This window comes from Bos indicus x Bos taurus, chromosome 9 (genome assembly GCF_003369695.1).
Source record: "Bos indicus x Bos taurus breed Angus x Brahman F1 hybrid chromosome 9, Bos_hybrid_MaternalHap_v2.0, whole genome shotgun sequence".
In the NCBI taxonomy this organism is placed as follows: domain Eukaryota; kingdom Metazoa; phylum Chordata; class Mammalia; order Artiodactyla; family Bovidae; genus Bos; species Bos indicus x Bos taurus.
Window position 1 is genome coordinate 84627286 of NC_040084.1, and position 19131 is coordinate 84646416.

Consider the following 19131-nt stretch of genomic DNA (forward strand, 5'->3'; position numbering starts at 1 on the left):
AGTAGAAAGTACGTGCTCTCACATTTTAGTAGTATTATTTCTATACTAGAAACATACTCCTGATATTATAAACCTTGAGAGTGAAACAAAATTACAGTTATAACTGTATTACAATTAGAACTGTATTCTGGTAGCTCAACTGATAAAGAATCCACCTGCAATGCAGGAGACCCCAGTTCGATTTCTGGGTCGGAGAGAGCCCCTGGAGAAGGAATATGCTGTCTACTCCAGTATTCTTGGGCTTCCTTGGTGGCTCAGGAATCCACCTGCAATGCAGGAGACCTGGGTTCAATCCCTGGATTGGAAAGATCCCCTGGAGGAGGGCATGGCAACCCATTCCAGTATTCTTGCCTGGAGAATCCCCAGGGACAGAGGAGCCTGGTAGGCTCTAGTCCATGGGGTTACAAAGAGTTGGACACAACTGAGCGCCTAAGCATGTATACTTAAAAGTTAAGTAGGAACATAGAAGATATAAAGACCAAAATTGAACTTCTAGAGATGAAAATCTGCAGTGTTAGAGATGAAAAATATACTGGATGGAATTAACATCAGATTAGACATTAGAAAAGAAAAGATTAACTTGAAAGCATAGCAATAGAGAAAAACAATTGAGTGTTTATACTTGAAAAATTTATAGCACTAAAACATCTGTATTCGAAAAGACATGACATGTATGCTCTGTCATGTCTGACTCTTCGAAAAGAAGTTGTCATCAAATCAGTGACTTCAGCTTCCACCTTAAGAAACTGAAAAAGAAGAGCAAGTTAAACCCAAAGTAAACAGAAGAAAGTGAAAGTAAGTCGCTCAGTCATGTCTGACTCTTTGCAACCCCATGGACTGTAGCCTACCAAGCTCCTCTGTCCATGGGATTTTCCAGGCAATAGTACTGGAGTAGATTGCCATTTCCTTCTCCAGGGGATCTTCCCAACCCAGAGATCGAATCCAGTCTCCCTCATTGTAGACAGACGTCCCAAGGAAGTCCCAAGAAAATAGTAAATATCCAAGTGGAAATCAATGAGACAGAAAACATCAGTTCAGTCGCTCAGTCATGTCCGACTCTGCGACCCCATGAATCGCAGCACGCCAGGTCTCCCTGTCCATCACCAACTCCCAGAGTTCACTCAAACTCACGTCCATCAAGTCGGTGATACCATCCAGCCATCTCATCCTCTGTCGTCCCTTTCTCCTCCTGCCCCCAATCCCTCCCAGCATCAGAGTCTTTTCCAATGAGTCGACTCTTCACATGAGGTGGCCAAAGTACTAGAGTTTCAGCTTTAGCATCATTCCTTCCAAAGAACACCCAGGACTGATCTCCTTTAGAATGGACTGGTTGGATCTCCTTGCAGTCCAAGGGACTCTCAAGAGTCTTCTCCAACACCGAAGTTCAAAAGCATCATTTTGATATTTAGCAAAACTAATACAATATTGTAAAGTTTAAAAATAAAATAAAATTAAAAAAAATTTTTTTTTATTAAAAAAAAAAAAGCATCAATTCTTCGGTGCTCAGCCTTCTTCACAGTCCAACTCTTACATCCATACATGACCACTGGAAAAACCATAGCCTTGACTAGACAGACCTTTGTTGGCAAAGTAATGTCTCTGCTTTTGAATATGCTATCTAGGTTGGTCATAACTTTCCTTCCAAGGAGTAAGTGTCTTTTAATTTCATGGCTGCAATCACCATCTGCAGTGAATTTGGAGCCCCCCAAAATAAAGTCTGACACTGTTTCCACTGTTTCCCCATCTATTTGCCATGAAGTGATGGGACCAGATGCCATGATCTTCGTTTTCTGAATGTTGAGCTTTAAGCCAACTTTTTCACTCTCCTCTTTCACTTTCATCAAGAGGCTTTGTAGTTCCTCTTCACTTTCTGCCATAAGGGTGGTGTCATCTGCATATCTGAGGTTATTGATATTTCTCCCGGCAATCTTGATTCCAGCCTGTGCTTCTTCCAGCCCAGCGTTTCTCATGATGTACTCTGCATAGAAGTTAAATAAGCAGGGTGACAGTATACAGCCTTGACGTACTCCTTTTCCTATTTGGAACCAGTCTGTTGTTCCATTTCCAGTTCTAACTGTTGCTTCCTGACCTGCATATAGGTTTCTCAAGAGGCTGGTCAGGTGGTCTGGTATTCCCATCTCTTTCAGAATTTTCCACAGTTGATTGTGATCCACACAGTCAAAGGCTTTGGCATAGTCAATAAAGCAGAAATAGATGCTTTTCTGGGACTCTCCTGCTTTTTCCATGATCCAGCGGATGTTGGCAATTTGATCTCTGGTTCCCTTGCCTTTTCTAAAACCAGCTTGAACATCAGGAAGTTCACGATTCACATATTGCTGAAGCCTGGCTTGGAGAATTTTGAGCATTACTTTACTAGCGTGTGAGATGAGTAAAAACTTGATCTCTGAAACCAATAAAATTGATCTCAAGCCAGACTGATTGTGAAGAGAGAAGTATATCAAGAATGAGAGAAGTGACTTCTGTAGATTCTACAAATGCTACTTAAAATGGATAATAAGGAAATACCATGAACAGCTTTAGGCCAGTAAATTAAAAAACTTAGGAAATGGGCACATGTGGTGTGAGACACATATTACCAAAGTTCACTCAAGAAAAAAAATAGATAACCCAGAGAATTCTATAGGGAAATTGAAGTTAGAAACCGTGGACAAAGACAATTGAGGCCTCAGTGGCTTCATTTGTGAATTCTATCAACATTTCAGGAAGAAATGGTACCAGTTCTATTTAAATCTCTCAAAAGTTAAAGAGGGGAAATGTTTCCTAACTTGTTAATGGTATGTTCATAGAACATGTTACCAAAACCAATGATTTTAGAGTAAAGAAAATTACATATAAATCAATATTCTTTACAAATATAGATGTTAAAATTCTAAGCAAAATTTTAGCAAGTTGAACCTAACAGTATATCAGATGGATAATTCTGGTCATGATAATTCATCATAACCAAATAGGATTTATCCCAGGAATGTAGAGTTGACTTCACATTTATAAATCAATCTATGGAATTCACATTAGTAAATTTAAAAAACAAAAGCAGTTGACAAAATTCAACATCCATTCCTGATTAAAGAAAAGTCACACAAGGTATAAATGGGAACTTAAAAGGCATCTAGGAAAATCTGCACCTGACGTAATACTTAGTGTTGAGACAGTGCCATGAATATTGGTGTTTTCATTTTCTTCAGCTGTATACCCCGGAGTGGAATTGCTGGATCATAAGGTAGTTCTAGTTTTTTGGAGAACTTCCATGCAGTTTTCCATAGTGCTGCACCAGTTCACATTCCTACCAGCTGTGTGCTAAATTCCCATCAGCAGTTTCCCTCCCTCCACATCCTTACCAGCATTTGTTATTTGTGGACTTTTTGATGATAGCCATTCTTAGAGTAGCCAAGATATGGAAGAACCTAAGTGTCCCATCAGCAGATGAATGGATAAAGAAAATGTGATAGATAGATAGATATACGCACACATATACATACATATGATGGAATACTACTTAGCCAAAATGAGAATGAAATTTTGCCAGTTACCTATATACCATAATATCTTAGTGAAATAAGTCAGAGAAAGGCATACAGTATATTATCACTTATATGTGAAATCTAAAAAATAAATATCTATAATAAAACAGTAACAGACTCACACATGTAGAAAACTAGGGGTTACCAGCGGGTAGAGGGCAGGAAAGAAGAGCAATATAAGGATAACGGATTACATCTATGTATAAAATAAATAAACTATAAGGATATATTGTACAGCATGGGGACTACAGCCAATATTTTATCATTATTTTTTTAACTTTTATTCATTTGTTTGGCTGCTTCAGGTCTTAGTTCTGTCTTCGTTGTAGTATGCAGGCTCTTTAACTGCAGCATGTGGGATCTAGTTCCCTGACCAGGAATCAAACCCAGGCCCCCAGCACTGGGAGTACAGTCTTAGCTACTGGGCCACCAGGAAAGGCCCAGTTTCATGATAACTTTAAATGGAGTGTGATCTGTACAAATATTGAATCACTATGTTGTATATCTGAAGGTAATAAAATAAGTCAGCTAATATTACAGTTCAGTTTAAGAAAAAAGTGATAAAGCGTATGCATTGACTCATTCATGAAATTAGATTCCTGTATTTTATCACTTATTAACACAAATGAGATACAGTTGTCTAACATCAGACAAGTATATTTGTTTCTGTACCTTCATATTTTAGAGTAGTTTAAAAGTTCCAGACATTGTTTCAGATGTATTACTATTACTAGATGTAGAGAAATATCACAGATAATAAAAATCTATTTAGATTTCACCATTGTTTATTAGTCATTAAAGTTAATTATCCTAAAGAATATGTTTATCATAATTAAAATTTTTATTTAAATACAAATGAAAAGTATTTAAGATACTATTCAATGGTATTGAAATACATAACTTTTTTAACATCAGTATTCCTCTCCAAATCCTAATACTAATCACAGACTGTGCAGATTCTTTAAGAAATGCCTAATTTTAAACTTCCTTTAAAGGTATATGTTCACAATGGTAATCTAAAGATAAATGACTTCATATTTTCTAATTTATTTCATCTCCATGTGAAAGGAGGTTTTTCTATTTAATGTATACATCACTCAGTATCTAATCTTGGCATTTTGTGTTATCCTTAACTCATTAAAGATATTCTTCATTATCTTTAATCCTGGTAACATTCCTGAGAGGTAAGTATTAATATTACTTCTTTATAAAGTTACGGAAACCAGTTCTCTGAGAGACTGACTTGCCTAAGATCCCTCTGCATGTAAAAGGCAGAGGTGAGAATCAAACCCAGGTCCATGTGGTTCCAATTTATACTCATCCCAGTACACTATAGTGACTCTTAATTTATAACTATAATCTCTGCATTTTAAATATCCTACTTTATACTTACAAAATTACATGATCATTAAATACTAAGTAAGAAGAGTAAACCACTGTTCTAAAGTGAGGTAAATTTGAAAGAGTGTATTTTTATGCTGTGACTCTATATCTGTCGTATTACTCTATGCTGTGACTCTGTGCTGCTGCTGCTGCTGCTAAGTCGCTTTAGTCGTGTCCGACTCTGTGTGACCCCATAGACGGCAGCCCACCAGGCTCCCCCGTCCCTGGGATTCTCCAGGCAAGAATACTGGAGTGGGTTGCTCTATATATGTCTATATATCTCTTATTATTGATTTAGCATAAAAGACACTCAAATGGTAGCTGTTTGCAGTTTGTTGTATCGACTTAATAAATGCAGTTTAAATTATAATCTGTAGAGTATTGTATAAAAAAGATTGGAAATATGTCTAAAATCACCTTTGTTATACAGGCAAATGTAAATTTGAATTAAATAATAGGTATTAGTATATTCTATGGTGGATTTTAACAGGTTTGATTGATTGACTTTAGGGAGTTTTTCATTCTAGTTTTACTCCACTTTATAGAAATCAAGAGGAAAGAAAATTTAAATGTAAAGCCTTCAATCCACTTCAGCCTTATAAATGAAACTCTGTGTTGTATATTGTTAACATTATCTCCTTTCATTTATAATCTGGTTGGGGAGACAACATTAATACGGGTGTACCTGTGAATTCCCTGGCAGTCAGTGGTTAAGACTCCATGCTCTCATTATAGCTGAGGGCCTGGCCTCAATCTCTGGTCAGGGAATTAAAATCCCACAAAACAAAAGGTGCAACCAAAAAATGAAAAAAAGAAATATGGATATGTCTAAAAGTAAAATCTTGGGACATCCTTTATTAACTTGCTTAGCCCAGCCCTAAGAAAGAAACTCTAAAAAGTACATATTTTTAGCTCCAACTATAATGTAATATCAGACAGAACTACCTGGAACCAATCGTGTACTTGTCATTTCCATCATAGCTACTTCTCTTTACTGGGCAGAAATGCAGTCCCAAGCCTCACTATACTTTTATTTTGCTTTTAAAGGTTCCCAGAGTTGCCTTGTAAATAATATTGCTACCATCCTTCTTTTATAGAAACTTCTCTTCTCTCTTTATGTCTCATCTACAAAGTCAGTAAAATGGCAGCAGTTTTTCTTGTCTGCTGACTTACCTTTACCGTTTCTGTGCTCTGAAGAATATTGACAAAAATTTCAGGAAAATCTGACAGTATAGAAAGAAGCCTTTCCACCTCTCAGCCAGATTTCTGGAATTCCAGGTGTATGTTGGCATAATTCTGTTCCCAGCATATGTTTATGAAAAAAGATGTGTCTTTCTAAACTACTGATTTTCTGACTCAGCTATCATTACACTAGACTTCCATTTGCTAATATATTTTCTTATTTCTAATGTAAGAAGACCTAGTTATTAATACAGTTACCAATTCTTGATAATAAGTTATAGTTATATGAATATTTTATCATAAATATTGGAATCTCCTTACAGTTTAAGCTTAAATCATCTTTGTTTAAAATGTGAAGAAAGTAATCTAGCCAAAGTAGCAAACAACAAGTTACTCTTAATCAAATTAATCTTAATTTACTGTTTGACCAAATCAGACTGTTCTAGATCTGATCATTTGAAATGTGCTCATTAATTGTGAACCTCAACAGCTGATGTTATAAGTTTTAGTTAAAGAGTTTACAGGGCTGGTTTTGTGATTATAGTTTAGTGTCCCTGAAACTTTAACAATTACAATCTGTTTTGATTTTAAAGGAAATGTTGGGTGAACTCTTCACTCCTGTAGAAACACCTGAAGCACCAAACAGGGGATTCTTTAAAGGCTTGTTTGGAGGTGGTGCACAATCTCTTGATAGAGAAGAACTATGTAAGTTGATTTATTTAATTTGGATAATATATCTATAAAACAAACATTCAAGCCATGTAAATTTTTATTACGTGTATAAATTTATGTTCACCTTTTTCCTCTCTGTCACGACAATTGATGGATCCATCTTTTAGCAAAATGCATAAAATTGTTTTCTGCCATATTCTAACTCAAATCAGGGGAATAGTTTACTCAGCAAATCAAAATCAGCATGGCTTCAGGCTAAAAAGGAATAAACTTTAAGTGAGTAATTTGAAAATATTTTCTAACTTTCGTTAAATATGATCTTTATTATTATTTTAATTCTGTAATAGACTTTAGTTGATAACCTTAACTTCGAAAAAGTTTTTACATAAACATTTATTTTATCTTACAAAACCTCCGGAACTACTCTCATTGCACTTAGAAGCTTATTTAAAATGTAAAGTCTAGTTCATGTACTATCTTCCATAGAATTGGCACAAATTGGAAACTGGTCCTTGAATGAACTAGTAAATTGATGAATGTTTCACCTTTCTTTCAAATAGGAGCTATTAGCTATTCTTGAATTTTTATTTTCTTTTATTCTTTGTTTTTTACTAGAATATTCTAAAATTTTCCTTTTCTGTTTAGTTTACTAGAAAAACTGTAAGACTAAATATTAGCAAGTAAGAGTGTAGTACAGTTTCATTTTAAAAATTTATCCTAATGATTGGTCAGTCATCTGGGTAATGAGGATTGGTCAGTTGTAATTCATTTAAAAAATGACTGCTCTTCAAGTCATGGGGGACTGATTATTTAGAATAACATTCTTACCAAAATTAATTGATAAAGCTGTACAAAATTCAATTTTTATAAACATCAATGAGCTAACGACATAATGAAGAAAATACACATGGGGAAAGGTGGTAAGTATTGCAGCCTGAGGCCACTTTTGCCCTGGAGTACTTCGCTAATCTAAAGCAGCAAGCTGCAGTTCTGAACTGTGTTAAGACCAGCCAGGTAGGCTCCCAGAATTGGCTAAGGTGGCAACCCTGATAAATAACGCTTCCTCTTTGAAAGGACCCCAAGGACCAAGCTTAAGGACTTAAGCCATAGCTTAAGAGTAAAACTGATGTGAGCATATACACAAATAAACATTTAATGAAGCCCTTATCAACTCGCTGCCCCAAACTTTGTAACTTACTCTAAATTTTATTTGGGAATTCAAAAGTTCTCTCCTTTTCTGTTTAACACTGTACTAGAGTCTTTAACCAGGGCAATTAGGCAAAAAGACTATAGCTGGCATGCAGTTGGAATGGAAGGAATCAAACTGTCTCTCTTTGCAGATGACAGCCCTGCCTGTAGAAAATCTTCAGGAAACCACACACACAGTGGTTCACTACTGGTGGTTAGGACTCAGCGCTTCCACTGCTGTGGCCCGGGGCTCAATCCCTGCTTGGGGAATAAGATCCTGCAAGCTGCACTGTGCAGCCAAAATAAAATTTTAATTAAAAAATAAAACACATTCTAGGCAATAAACATGTTCAACAAGATTTTAGGATACAAGGTCCATATAAAGAGTCAATTGCATTTCTATACACTAGCAATGGACAAAACAAAAATTAAGAAAGGAGTTTCCTTTATCAAAAAGATGAAATACTAGAACATACACTAAAAAATATGCTAAAAAATTCAAACATCATTTAAAGAAATTAAGACATAAATGGATTAATATCTGCGTTCATGGATTGGAAAATTTAATGTTGCTGAGACGGCAGTACTCCCCATATTGATCTATATATTCAACACAATCCCTGTCAAAGTCCAAGCCGGTTTTTTGAAGAAAGAAATAAGCTGCTTCTAAGATTCATATGGAAATGGAAAGGATTCAAAATAGCCACACACACACACTTTTTTTTGTAAAGAAAAAAGATCTGAGTCACATTTTGATTTCCAGTGTTGTTACACATCGGGGATCGATCAAGATAGTGTGGTACAGGCATTAGAATGGATACATAGACCAATGGAAAAGAATTGAATGTCCAGAAACAAGCCCATACATGTGTGGTCAGGTGATTTTCTACATGGACGCCAAGAAACTCCAATGGTGAAAGAGTGGTCTTTTAACAGATGGTGTTGGGACAGTGGATATCCACATGCAAGAGAATCCAACTCATACCATACACAAAGATTAATAACTCAAAATGGATCAAAGACCTCAATGTAAGAGCTAAAACTATAAAACTCTTAGAAGAAAACCTAAGTATAAATCTTTGCAACCTTAGATTACACAATGGTTTCTCAGATATGACACCTAAATCAAAACCAACCAAAGAAAACAATAAATTGAGTTCTAAAATTAGAAGTAAGAAAACATAATGATATCTATTGAGTCTAATAGCCAGAGTGTTAAAAAAAATTCTTAAAATTTTTTTATTCTTACTCAACAATAAAAAGCCAAATAGTCCAATTTTAAATGGGCAAAGGGTTTGAATAGACTTTTCTCCAAAGAAAACATACAAATTGCCAATAAACACATGCAAAGATGCTCAATATCTTTTGTCGTTAGAGAAATGCAAATGAAAACCACCATGAAATACCACTTCACATTTACTAGGATGGCTGTATTCAAAAAGATGATCTTCTCAAGAATATGGAGAAATTGGAACCCTTACAAGTTGCTGGTGGAAATATAAAATAGTGTAACCTCTTTGGAAAACTCCAGCAATTTCTCAAGAAGTTAAACATGAAGTTACGTGACCCAACAATTCCATGACTAAGTGTACACCCAAGAGAATTGAAAACATGTGTTCACACAAAAACGTACAGATATTCATAGCAGCATTATTCATAACAGCCAAAAATTGGCAACAACTCAAATGCCCATCAACTGATGAATAGATAAACAAAATGTTATATATCCATATCCATACAATAGAATATTACTCGATTATTAAAAAGGATGAAGTACTGCCACATGCTACCATATGATTGAATCTTGACATTAAGTGAAAGAAGTGTGTGAATCATTTGTATGAAATGTTCAGAATAGGAAAATTTATGGAGACAGAGGGGATTATTGATTGCCAAGGACTGAGACGAGGAGGAAATGGAAAATCACTGCTAATAATCATGTAATTGTTTGGGTGTTTTGTTTTTGAGTGATAAAAATGCTTGAGAATTAGTAGTTGTACAGCCTTCTGAATAAACTTCAAGTTACTGAATTGTTTAGGAGTAAATTTTATGGTATGAATTACATTTCTAAAGAAGGAAATGTATACTAAAGTAAGAGGGAATCTGACATCAGTTTTTAACAGAATTTTGAAGACTTGCAGGCATTAGGTTGTTAGGTCATGAGGGTCTAGGTTGCAAAGAAAAAGGAAGCAATAAATTCCTGAGATCTGTTGAAGACAAACGTGATCTATTTGGTAAGCAACAAGATAAATGGATAGAAAGAAAGGAATGTGGTTACATACAACTTTTGGAGACTGAAAAGAAATACTGAATAAATTCTACATTTTTCTTCTAAGCCGAAGCATAGTATTTCAAGTGTGAGGAAAGTACAGAGTGAATAAAACAAATACGTATATTTAAATCTGTGTCTTTGAATTTAAATATCTTTAATTTTTGGACACTTAAGAGTGATTTTTTTACTGTTATTAAAGTGGTATCAGTGTACCCATCATCCATTCCAACAAATAATTGTCACTTTTTTGCTCAAGTTCTACTATATGAACTAGAATGAAATATTTATTAATATATGTTGTATTTCTATATACTTGAAAAGTATCTAAAAGTTAATTGCTAAAACAATCATAATAAAATACATAATAGTTACAAAGTAATATATAAAAATACTTCAATTATATTGTCAGTCAAGTGTGTTTTAATGCTATCAGAAGATAGAATTTTACATTAATTAAAGTTTTCATTTTCTGGGTTACTCTTTCATGTGTCAAATCATTCAGTTGGAGAATCGTCCTCAGGAAAGGCTTCAAGGAGCCTTGCTCAGCACATCCCTGGCCCTGGTGGCATTGAAGGCGTGAAAGGAGCGGCATCTGGCGTTGTTGGTGAACTCGCACGAGCCCGGCTGGCACTGGACGAGAGAGGGCAGAAACTTAGCGACCTGGAAGAAAGGACTGCAGCTATGTTATCCAGTGCAGACTCATTCTCTAAACATGCTCACGAGGTATGTCTGTCAAACAGATACCTAAGGCAAAAAGCCTAGATAAAGCAAGTATGAAAATTATTGTATTTTTATATCTGTTGTATTTTGACACACAAATTTTCTTCTCATATCCTCAGTATGGTTGCAGATTCCTAAATTTTGCCACTAGAGGGAACCATTACAAGACTCTAAGTAGCCTTTGATCTCTTAACTGAAGTTTATTAATTTTGAAGGAACCTGCTCCCCCTTCAGGCTTTTTTTTTTAAACAAAATCAATAAAAACAAAGTTAATTTTCCTAAATTCCTCAGATTGTACTACTAACTTCTGCTAGAAAAGAAAATAATTTATCTCTTGATTCTTTAGGTAGATTTAATCCAGCGAAATGATACTAAATGTGTCTGTAGACCAATTCATGCAGAGGAGTAATGTGCATTTTTGCAGTGAATTCATGATGAACGAGGAAGCTGTGGTGGAGGTTAGAAACAGAGACTATGAAGTAAGGGAGCCCTAATTGGCCCTCCTACAAATACACTTTGTTAGCCAGAGTAACACCCTTGAAAAACTGAAGTCTGTTAGGTGGAATGGCAGAGAAGGCAATGGCAACCCACTCCAGTACTCTTGCCTGGAAAATCTCACGGGCAGAGGAGCCTGGTAGGCTGCAGTCCATGGGGTCGCTAAGAGTCCGGCACGACTGAGCGACTTCACTTTCACTTTCATGCATTGGAGAAGGAACTGGCAACCCACTCCAATACTCTTGCCTGGAGAATCCTAGGGACAGGGGAGCCTGGGGGGCTGCAGTCTCTGGGGTCGCACAGAGTAGGACACGACTGAGGTGACTTAGCAACAGCAGCAGGTGGAATGGAGTACATGTTTCTCATTTTGACAGGTCTGCCACTCCCTGATACTTCATACTGGGCTACTTCTCACATTTAGTTCCTAGCCTAGCCCTCAAAGACATTTTGCTTTTATTACCTGAAGACACTGTATTAAGGTTGTTTTTACATTTGAGTACCCAGTCTGTCAGTAATAGCTCTTCTTTAAACTTTAGGTCAAAAGCCATCTCTAGCTTGCTCAATAATGTTGACAGCTAGCATGTATGAAAGAGGTAACTTGAGCTAAGAGATTTTTCCAGGTTTTCAAAGAGATTTTTGTGAGTCCTTGTATGAGGGCCACACATCTCAGAAAAAGGCTGCTGCTGCTGCTAAGTCACTTCAGTCGTGTCCGACTCTGTGCGACCCCATAGACGGCAGCCCACCATGCCTTCAAATCTAAGTCAAGACTTATGTTCACATAACAATGAACCTGACTATGATCTCTAAGGCATGTAACATTTCAGTCAGCCTCAGAATGTATCTACAGTCTAAATATTTAGCCAAGAGCTCAATCCCTAGCTGTTAGCTTTTCCCTTCTACCAAATGTTCCTCAGCCATATTTGAGAGTATAAAAAAGACAGTACATTGAGTTGATTAAATCATGGGTTTTTAGATTAGACTACATGAGTTCAAATCCCAGTTTCACCACTGTGTTATCTTGGCTAACCTCTTTAAGCCTCAGTTTCTTCATTTGTAAAACAGGGAGACTAACGATGCCCAGCACATAGAGTTGTTGTGAGGATCAAGTGAATCCATGCAGGGAACATGCATGGCTCAGAGACAGCGGCTCAGCAAACTGTAGACGGCAGCAGTACTAGTCTCGGCCTTGCCTTCTCCAGGTTCTTTAAGCTTTATTTTTAATTCAGTTAAGAGAACTGAAAGTTACTTATTTTTTAAGTTATTAGCTTATGTCACCAAAGAATGCACTGAGCTAAAACTTACTTATATCATGTCTTTTAAGAAATGTGAGGACCTTCTATGCTCGTTCTTCATAGTTATAGTCTTTTTTTCCTTGAAACAGAACAGTTCTTATTTCTTGCGTTCAGTATGAATACTGAATATTAAAAACTGTAGAATGCTTCAGAATAATTTTAATGTTTTAGAAAACTATAGAAACCAGTTTATAAATGTTGTTATTCTGTTATTCTGTTGTTATTCTTAAACATTTTTTAAACATGTTTTTTTCTTATTTTCTCCCCTTTAGATGATGTTGAAATACAAAGATAAGAAGTGGTACCAGTTCTGATAACCAGAAACCCAGCTAAAGTTCAACATCAGCCAGAAGGAAAAAGAATTTTCCTTTTTTATGTTATTGATTTCACTTTAGAAAGTTAACAAGAAAGGGATGTTTGTCACTGGATACTGCTCTTTCCTAGCACAATCACGCCCTGTCTTACCTCAGTCGTGTGGCTTTAACTGAGGCGTGCTCACACACACTCAAGGAGGAGTAGATGGTGCGGGCCAGCTATGAGCTGACAGTCTGGGAATTAGCATGGTGGTCACTTGTTACAAATGAAGAAACAGAGAGATTCGAGGAGACGTGGCAGGGACTATTCCTGGATCATTCCTGTATTAAACTTTCATATGCCAACAGATTCCGTGCTGTCCTGTTTCCATCAGTGTTTGACCTCTTTGAGGGAGAAGCAGTAAGTCAGAAGTCTCGAAGCTGAAACAGTTATGTTTGTATCATTGACTGAAGTATAAACTGCTGTCTTGGACTTTCCCTCCCTTCAGCTGACTGGTCATCAGTATCATTAGTGAAAAAAAAAAACAACAAACTGTTTGTTACCATATCTTTAGACAGATAAGCTGAATGGTGGGCTTTAAATAATAAAAACATACACATAGTTGACTTGTGTATGGGCTACCCTTGGATTCTTGTTATTGTATACTTGTGTTTAGTCCATATTTTGTCAAAAGCAAAACAAGGCGATACATCACTTTTCATTGAAAAGAAAAGTGTAGAGCATGACTGAACTGCTCATCATTCTGGGAGTTTCCATGTAGTGACTGTGCAGTGTGGAAAGTGAGGAAAACCTCCATTGTGCTGAGGAGAATACTTCAATGTCTCTTGTCATTGTGCTCATTAATTCAGCTAAAGGTGGATTTGACCAAAATACTTACTGGTTAAATTTGTGGAGATGTTGAAATCAGCTAAGTTTTTAATTTTGCTTGAATTTTTATAAAATGTTTAACCCAATGTACCTTTGCATTGTTTGATTAAAATTGCTTTAAAAAATGTTTCATTATTTCAGTAAAATGTTCAGCTCCCTTTAAAAATAAAAAAAAGCGCCCTTCATTTGCTAACAGTTCCAGTACACTCAGGTGATGAGGCAATTAACTCTTAGTGCACATGCCGTCGCATGGAAAAACTCAAAAGCATCCATTGTCAATAATTATCTAAGAGTCTAGTCTGACCTACAAAGTATTTTCTGTAGAAATATACTATAAATCTGTACGTGTCCTTTCAAGGTTTTGAAAAACCGAAAAGGAAAATACGTGCATTTTGGTCACTAAATTATTTCTGTACTGGAGTATAAAGCAAATGAGACCATCAGTGGACAGTAAGTGACTGGTAGTAAAACAGCACACACAGACAGAAGAGAGATAATGGGATAGACCCGGAAGTAGGTGAGCTCATTCTGCAGGCTCATCCGAGATTATTACCGATCGTTCTGAAAGCGACAAAGGATGAATAATCTATAAGCATTATACTTAATGAAATTTAAAATATTTTCTTCTACAAAAAAATAGTTTAAAACCATTTTCTTTTGTCATTAAGAAATAATCAGAGCACAAATTGATAGCAAACATGATGGTTGTTTTTCTATTCCATACAATCATTAAAGGTTTATATAGAACATGTTAATTTCACAAGTCTGTTTTGTGTTTTTCCTCTTTACTGTTTTCATTGATAAAGCTCTTATGTTTACATTTTATGACGTGCACTACGGGATATGAAAGTTTACATTAAAATTTACTTTGTCATTAGGGAGAGATTGAATATATGTGATAGAGATGATTGATCAAGCCAAAAGAAATATTTTTAAAATACAGTCATTTTCAAAAGTTTTTGAATTTGTAGGAAGACCTATGAGTAACATTTCTGTTTAGTTAATGCCAGCTTTATAATGAACATGTAGCAGTTTACAAATTGCTTAATTTGTATCATATATTATCTAATAAACCCACTGTTCCATGATATGTCACAGGAAGTTTTCAAAGGCCATTTTTTAAAGGTACAGTTTCGTGTCATCAGTAAAATCAGTAGTTAATGGATTTGAAGTTGAGAAGCACTAAGTAAAGTAATATACATGAATGGTTGGTTCCCCATTCATGTGTAAGGGCATATTAGCTCCAATTATTTGATTTGCTATGTTGTTTTGTGTTAATTGTATATCAACTTAATTTTTATATCAACTGTCATTTTTCCTGTTGTATATAAAATGAACCAATCTTGTAATTATTTTCAAATAGAGAAGTAAATACATTTACCTGAGGTGGATTTTATAAGAAAACCTTGAATCAATATTTCGAGTTATTTTATTTCATTTTTAAATTAATCTACAAATTATGCACAGCAAACTAGAAACTCACGTAGGATTAGAAAGCTTGAAGTATTTTTGAAAATAGGAAATAAGCTTCTCAGAGTTATACTTGATTCAGTCTGTAGATAAGAGACAGTCTGCAGTAATAACTAACCCAGGGAATTTATTGTAATTTGAGAGGTAACATCTCTATTTTTTTTCTAACACAAAAAGTTATAGTCACCAGCAAGCCAAGATTTCAGGAAAACAAACCAAAAAAAAAAAGTCAAAATAGAAAATATTAGAAAAATGAAAGATTTTTATGTGCTTCCTCCATATCTTCAAACATTATTTTTTGTTGCCTTTGTCCTTGACTCTAAAATCATTGAAGTATTCATTGACTAGCAGTCTGTCAATAGGAAGTGGTTTCCATATATGTACCACATATCTGGTTCATTTCACTTTTCAAACCAAAATCCATATGTATTTGCTTTAGAAGATTATTTGAAACTTTCTGATAACTTCTGTATATTACATCATTTGAAGTTTTGCATCATCTTAATTCCCTTGGTTTGCATTTCAATTGTACTGTTTCCAAAAATGGTTATAGATATAACTGAGCTATTGCTAACTTCTTATGGTTAGCTATTGCTAACTTCTTATTTGATTTTCTTATGGATGTGAAAAAATGCTGCTAATGGTCTGTTATTATGTGTAGTAGATGACAATTTAAGTACAGAACTTTAAAGAAAGACATATCTCTTTTCCTTAGAACTTTTTAATTGTAGGTTTCTCTGAAGTTATTTTGTGTAGATATCTGTTTTAAACAAGTCTGAAAGTGTTACATAGTTTTTGATTACAGGAGTGGTGGGAAAACAACTGAGGAAAGGAAAAATAGGCGAAAGACACCATGGACTTCAAAGTTTCACCCTGAGTTCTGTATTCCATATATGTTTTGCTTAAGGCATTTTCTCACGTGACATTAGAAAAGCTATATCCAAAGGTAAATTTTGTGTGGCAGAGATTTATTTTACATTTTAACTTTTGGGATTTTGTTTGTTTTTGCAAAATAAAGAGCACTGAACTTTAAACTTGAATTTTTTCTGCACTTTTTTAGGTAAAGAAGACTTTTTATTGTCATTGAATTCACATTTCTCCATTCAAATCAAGTGACACATATGTATAAAACATACCAAAATCATGAATATGCTGCTAGTTTAAACAATTAAACTGATCATAGTTTTAAAACCTTCAATAGGGTTTTATATAGTTTTCAAGGATAAAAAATAGTAAAATCATATGCTGTTTGTTTCAGTGTTCTAGGTCTTAAATTATTGCAACACTTTCAGATTTGTTTTAAGATCATACAGTAACATGTTATATTTATACATACTGCTAGAGAATATACTTTTAGTTTTAAAATGGAATTTTTATAAATGTATTCTTTAATTTTAAAAATGGTGAACTTGTTAAGTTTAAGTCGAAGTACTTAAAAAGTATGTATATTATCCATACAAAAAGTTATGTTTTACGCTTATAATAAGAAATACTGGTATCTCATATCGAGATACAATTAATTTTAAAGAAGCATACATCATTCAAAAGTCTTCACACATGACAGGAAAGATACCATTCCTATGGTTAAAAGAAACCCTCTATTGAGCATTTTCAAATATTAATTTTATTTTGGGGAAAATGCCCACAACAATAATTACAAGGTCTTTCTCAATACCTGCAGCTTGCTGTTGGATGCCTACCTTAACTATTGTTTTAAAATATATATATATATATATATATATGTTTAGTTTTCCAGATATTTTCTTCTACCTTTTTTAAAAATAAATTTCCAAAAATGAAAACAGAGTTTATGTATTTTTGTCAATGAAGGTTTTTATTTTGTAGTTTATAGAATTTGTTCCTTATCAGTTTGATACTTGATCAATATTCCTAGACTTTTTAATCTGTATTTACTTTGAAAAAGAGCATTTCTCTATCTTTAAGTGTCTTCTTTTTGTTCTTTTCCCTTTCAGGGTGTTTGTTTTCTTGAGTTGAAATTTATGCCCATAAGTTATTTTTTTTCATTTGAAAATGAATGTGAAGATACTGTTCACAGTTTTTTTTAATTATACTTTTCATCACTGATCAATTTCTTGTAAAGTGCTATGGGAATTATTTTTCCTGTGAATATTAATGATCTTACTATACCACAGAAGTTTTAAAGGTTCTGTGGACAGAAAATAGTGGTAACAACAACAAAATTAAAGGGAAAACTTTTGCTTACCTTTCTCAGCTGAATTAAATGGTTTTAATAACTTCCCAGTTGTCAAGCTTATAACATTGCTTTCTTCAGTTTCGAATACAGTCTTAAATTACTAGACACACTCATTTACAAATGGAGTGCAGTAGTCCAGGACTATGTGAAATTGCGCTTTTTATTGCACTCTTTACATCAGAAAAATCATGAATGTCAGTTTTGCCAGTATTTCACAATGAGGCTTATAGGTTAAATTAAAAATTTATAGTGTATGTGATGTAAATAAATCAGTATTAATTTATTGTAGGTTGTTTGGCTTGGGCATTTAAAATGGATATAGGCTAATGACAATGGAATCCTATTTATTTGGGAGTTTTGGGGTTTTTTTTATGCAGTGTGTTTTGTGTTGTTTAAATTTTGCTTCCACTGAAGACAATGTAAGGAATTGGAAACAGATTCAACATACCAATAGACAGTAATGCAAAAAGGGTAAATCATGTTTTAAATTTTTAATTTTTTTTGTAAATAAATGGTACTGTGATCCTTAGGTGTGACCTCTGCTTAACATGATAGAACTGGAAAAACATCTTGCTTCCTACTTATACTATTGGTTCATTGTAAATGCAACACCAAAAACAATGTTAAAAAGAGCAAGATTCAGTTTTGCTAACACTGTCCACTCAGGGGCGAGCATGCTTGATACAGAGCTCGAGCTAGTGTCCACCTTGAAATGTACATGCAGATAGTTTTCAGTTGCTGCACTTACTTTTTTTTTTTTAAATCTTGCTCAGTCCAGTAACTATCTCAAAGGTGATTGCTGGAATATGCATTTTCAATATGATTAAAAAACCCATCTCTGTGTACTGTTTCATTAAAAAAAAAAAAAAGCACTATTGCAAACACAGAAAAATGTGTTAAACTTTGTAGTTATTTTGCATTCCTGTACTTTACAAACTGTCATCACAGCAAAAGGTTTAAAAGTAGGTAATGAAATATTTTTGTAAATAAATACCGTTAAGCTGGTATTTTAAAAAATGTATTATAAATTAATGTTTCTGGGAAATGTTCATATGTATGTATATGAATGTCTCTTTATGCTGAAGGGCTCTGATTGGGCAAAATAAAATACTCTAATCTCTCTGAAAACTAAATAAGCCCTTTTTTTCTGAAAAATTCGTTTTAATGTTTTCTCTAAATTGTGGAATTAATCCAGTAGTTTAACCTCAGCAAATAATGAAGTAGATTTCTACATCTGCAAAGGAAAAGTCAAGTTAATCAGATAATTCAAGTAAAACAAGCAATACTTTTCTTAACTGTCTGAACTTTTTGGTGAAGGTTACCCGCCCCTTCGTTGGGTGGGAAGTACAGGTAAGGGCGAGGGTCCAGCTGCAGATGAAAGCATTTGACCTTGAGCATGTAGGACAGTCCTCAGCATCTTGTCAAAATTCAGATTTGGATTCCAAGTTTCTAAGGTGGGGCGTGACTTTGCATCTCCGACAAGCTTCCAAGTAATAACATGCTGTGGGCCTGTGGAAC

General features: G+C 34.7%; 1 protein-coding gene across 5 annotated transcripts in view; it reads left to right on the forward strand.

Moving 5' to 3' along the window:
• Window positions 1-18490, forward strand: part of STXBP5 (syntaxin binding protein 5) — a 158121-nt gene extending 139631 nt beyond the window's left edge. For all 5 annotated transcript variants that reach the window (XM_027551781.1, XM_027551780.1, XM_027551782.1 and 2 more), the window contains 3 exons: window positions 6701-6812; window positions 10742-10962; window positions 13019-18490. In XM_027551781.1, coding sequence (XP_027407582.1) covers window positions 6701-6812; window positions 10742-10962; window positions 13019-13060 — 375 coding nt within the window. In that variant the 3' untranslated portion in view covers window positions 13061-18490. The remainder of the gene's footprint in view (window positions 1-6700; window positions 6813-10741; window positions 10963-13018) is intronic.
• Window positions 18491-19131: the final 641 nt, after the last annotated feature.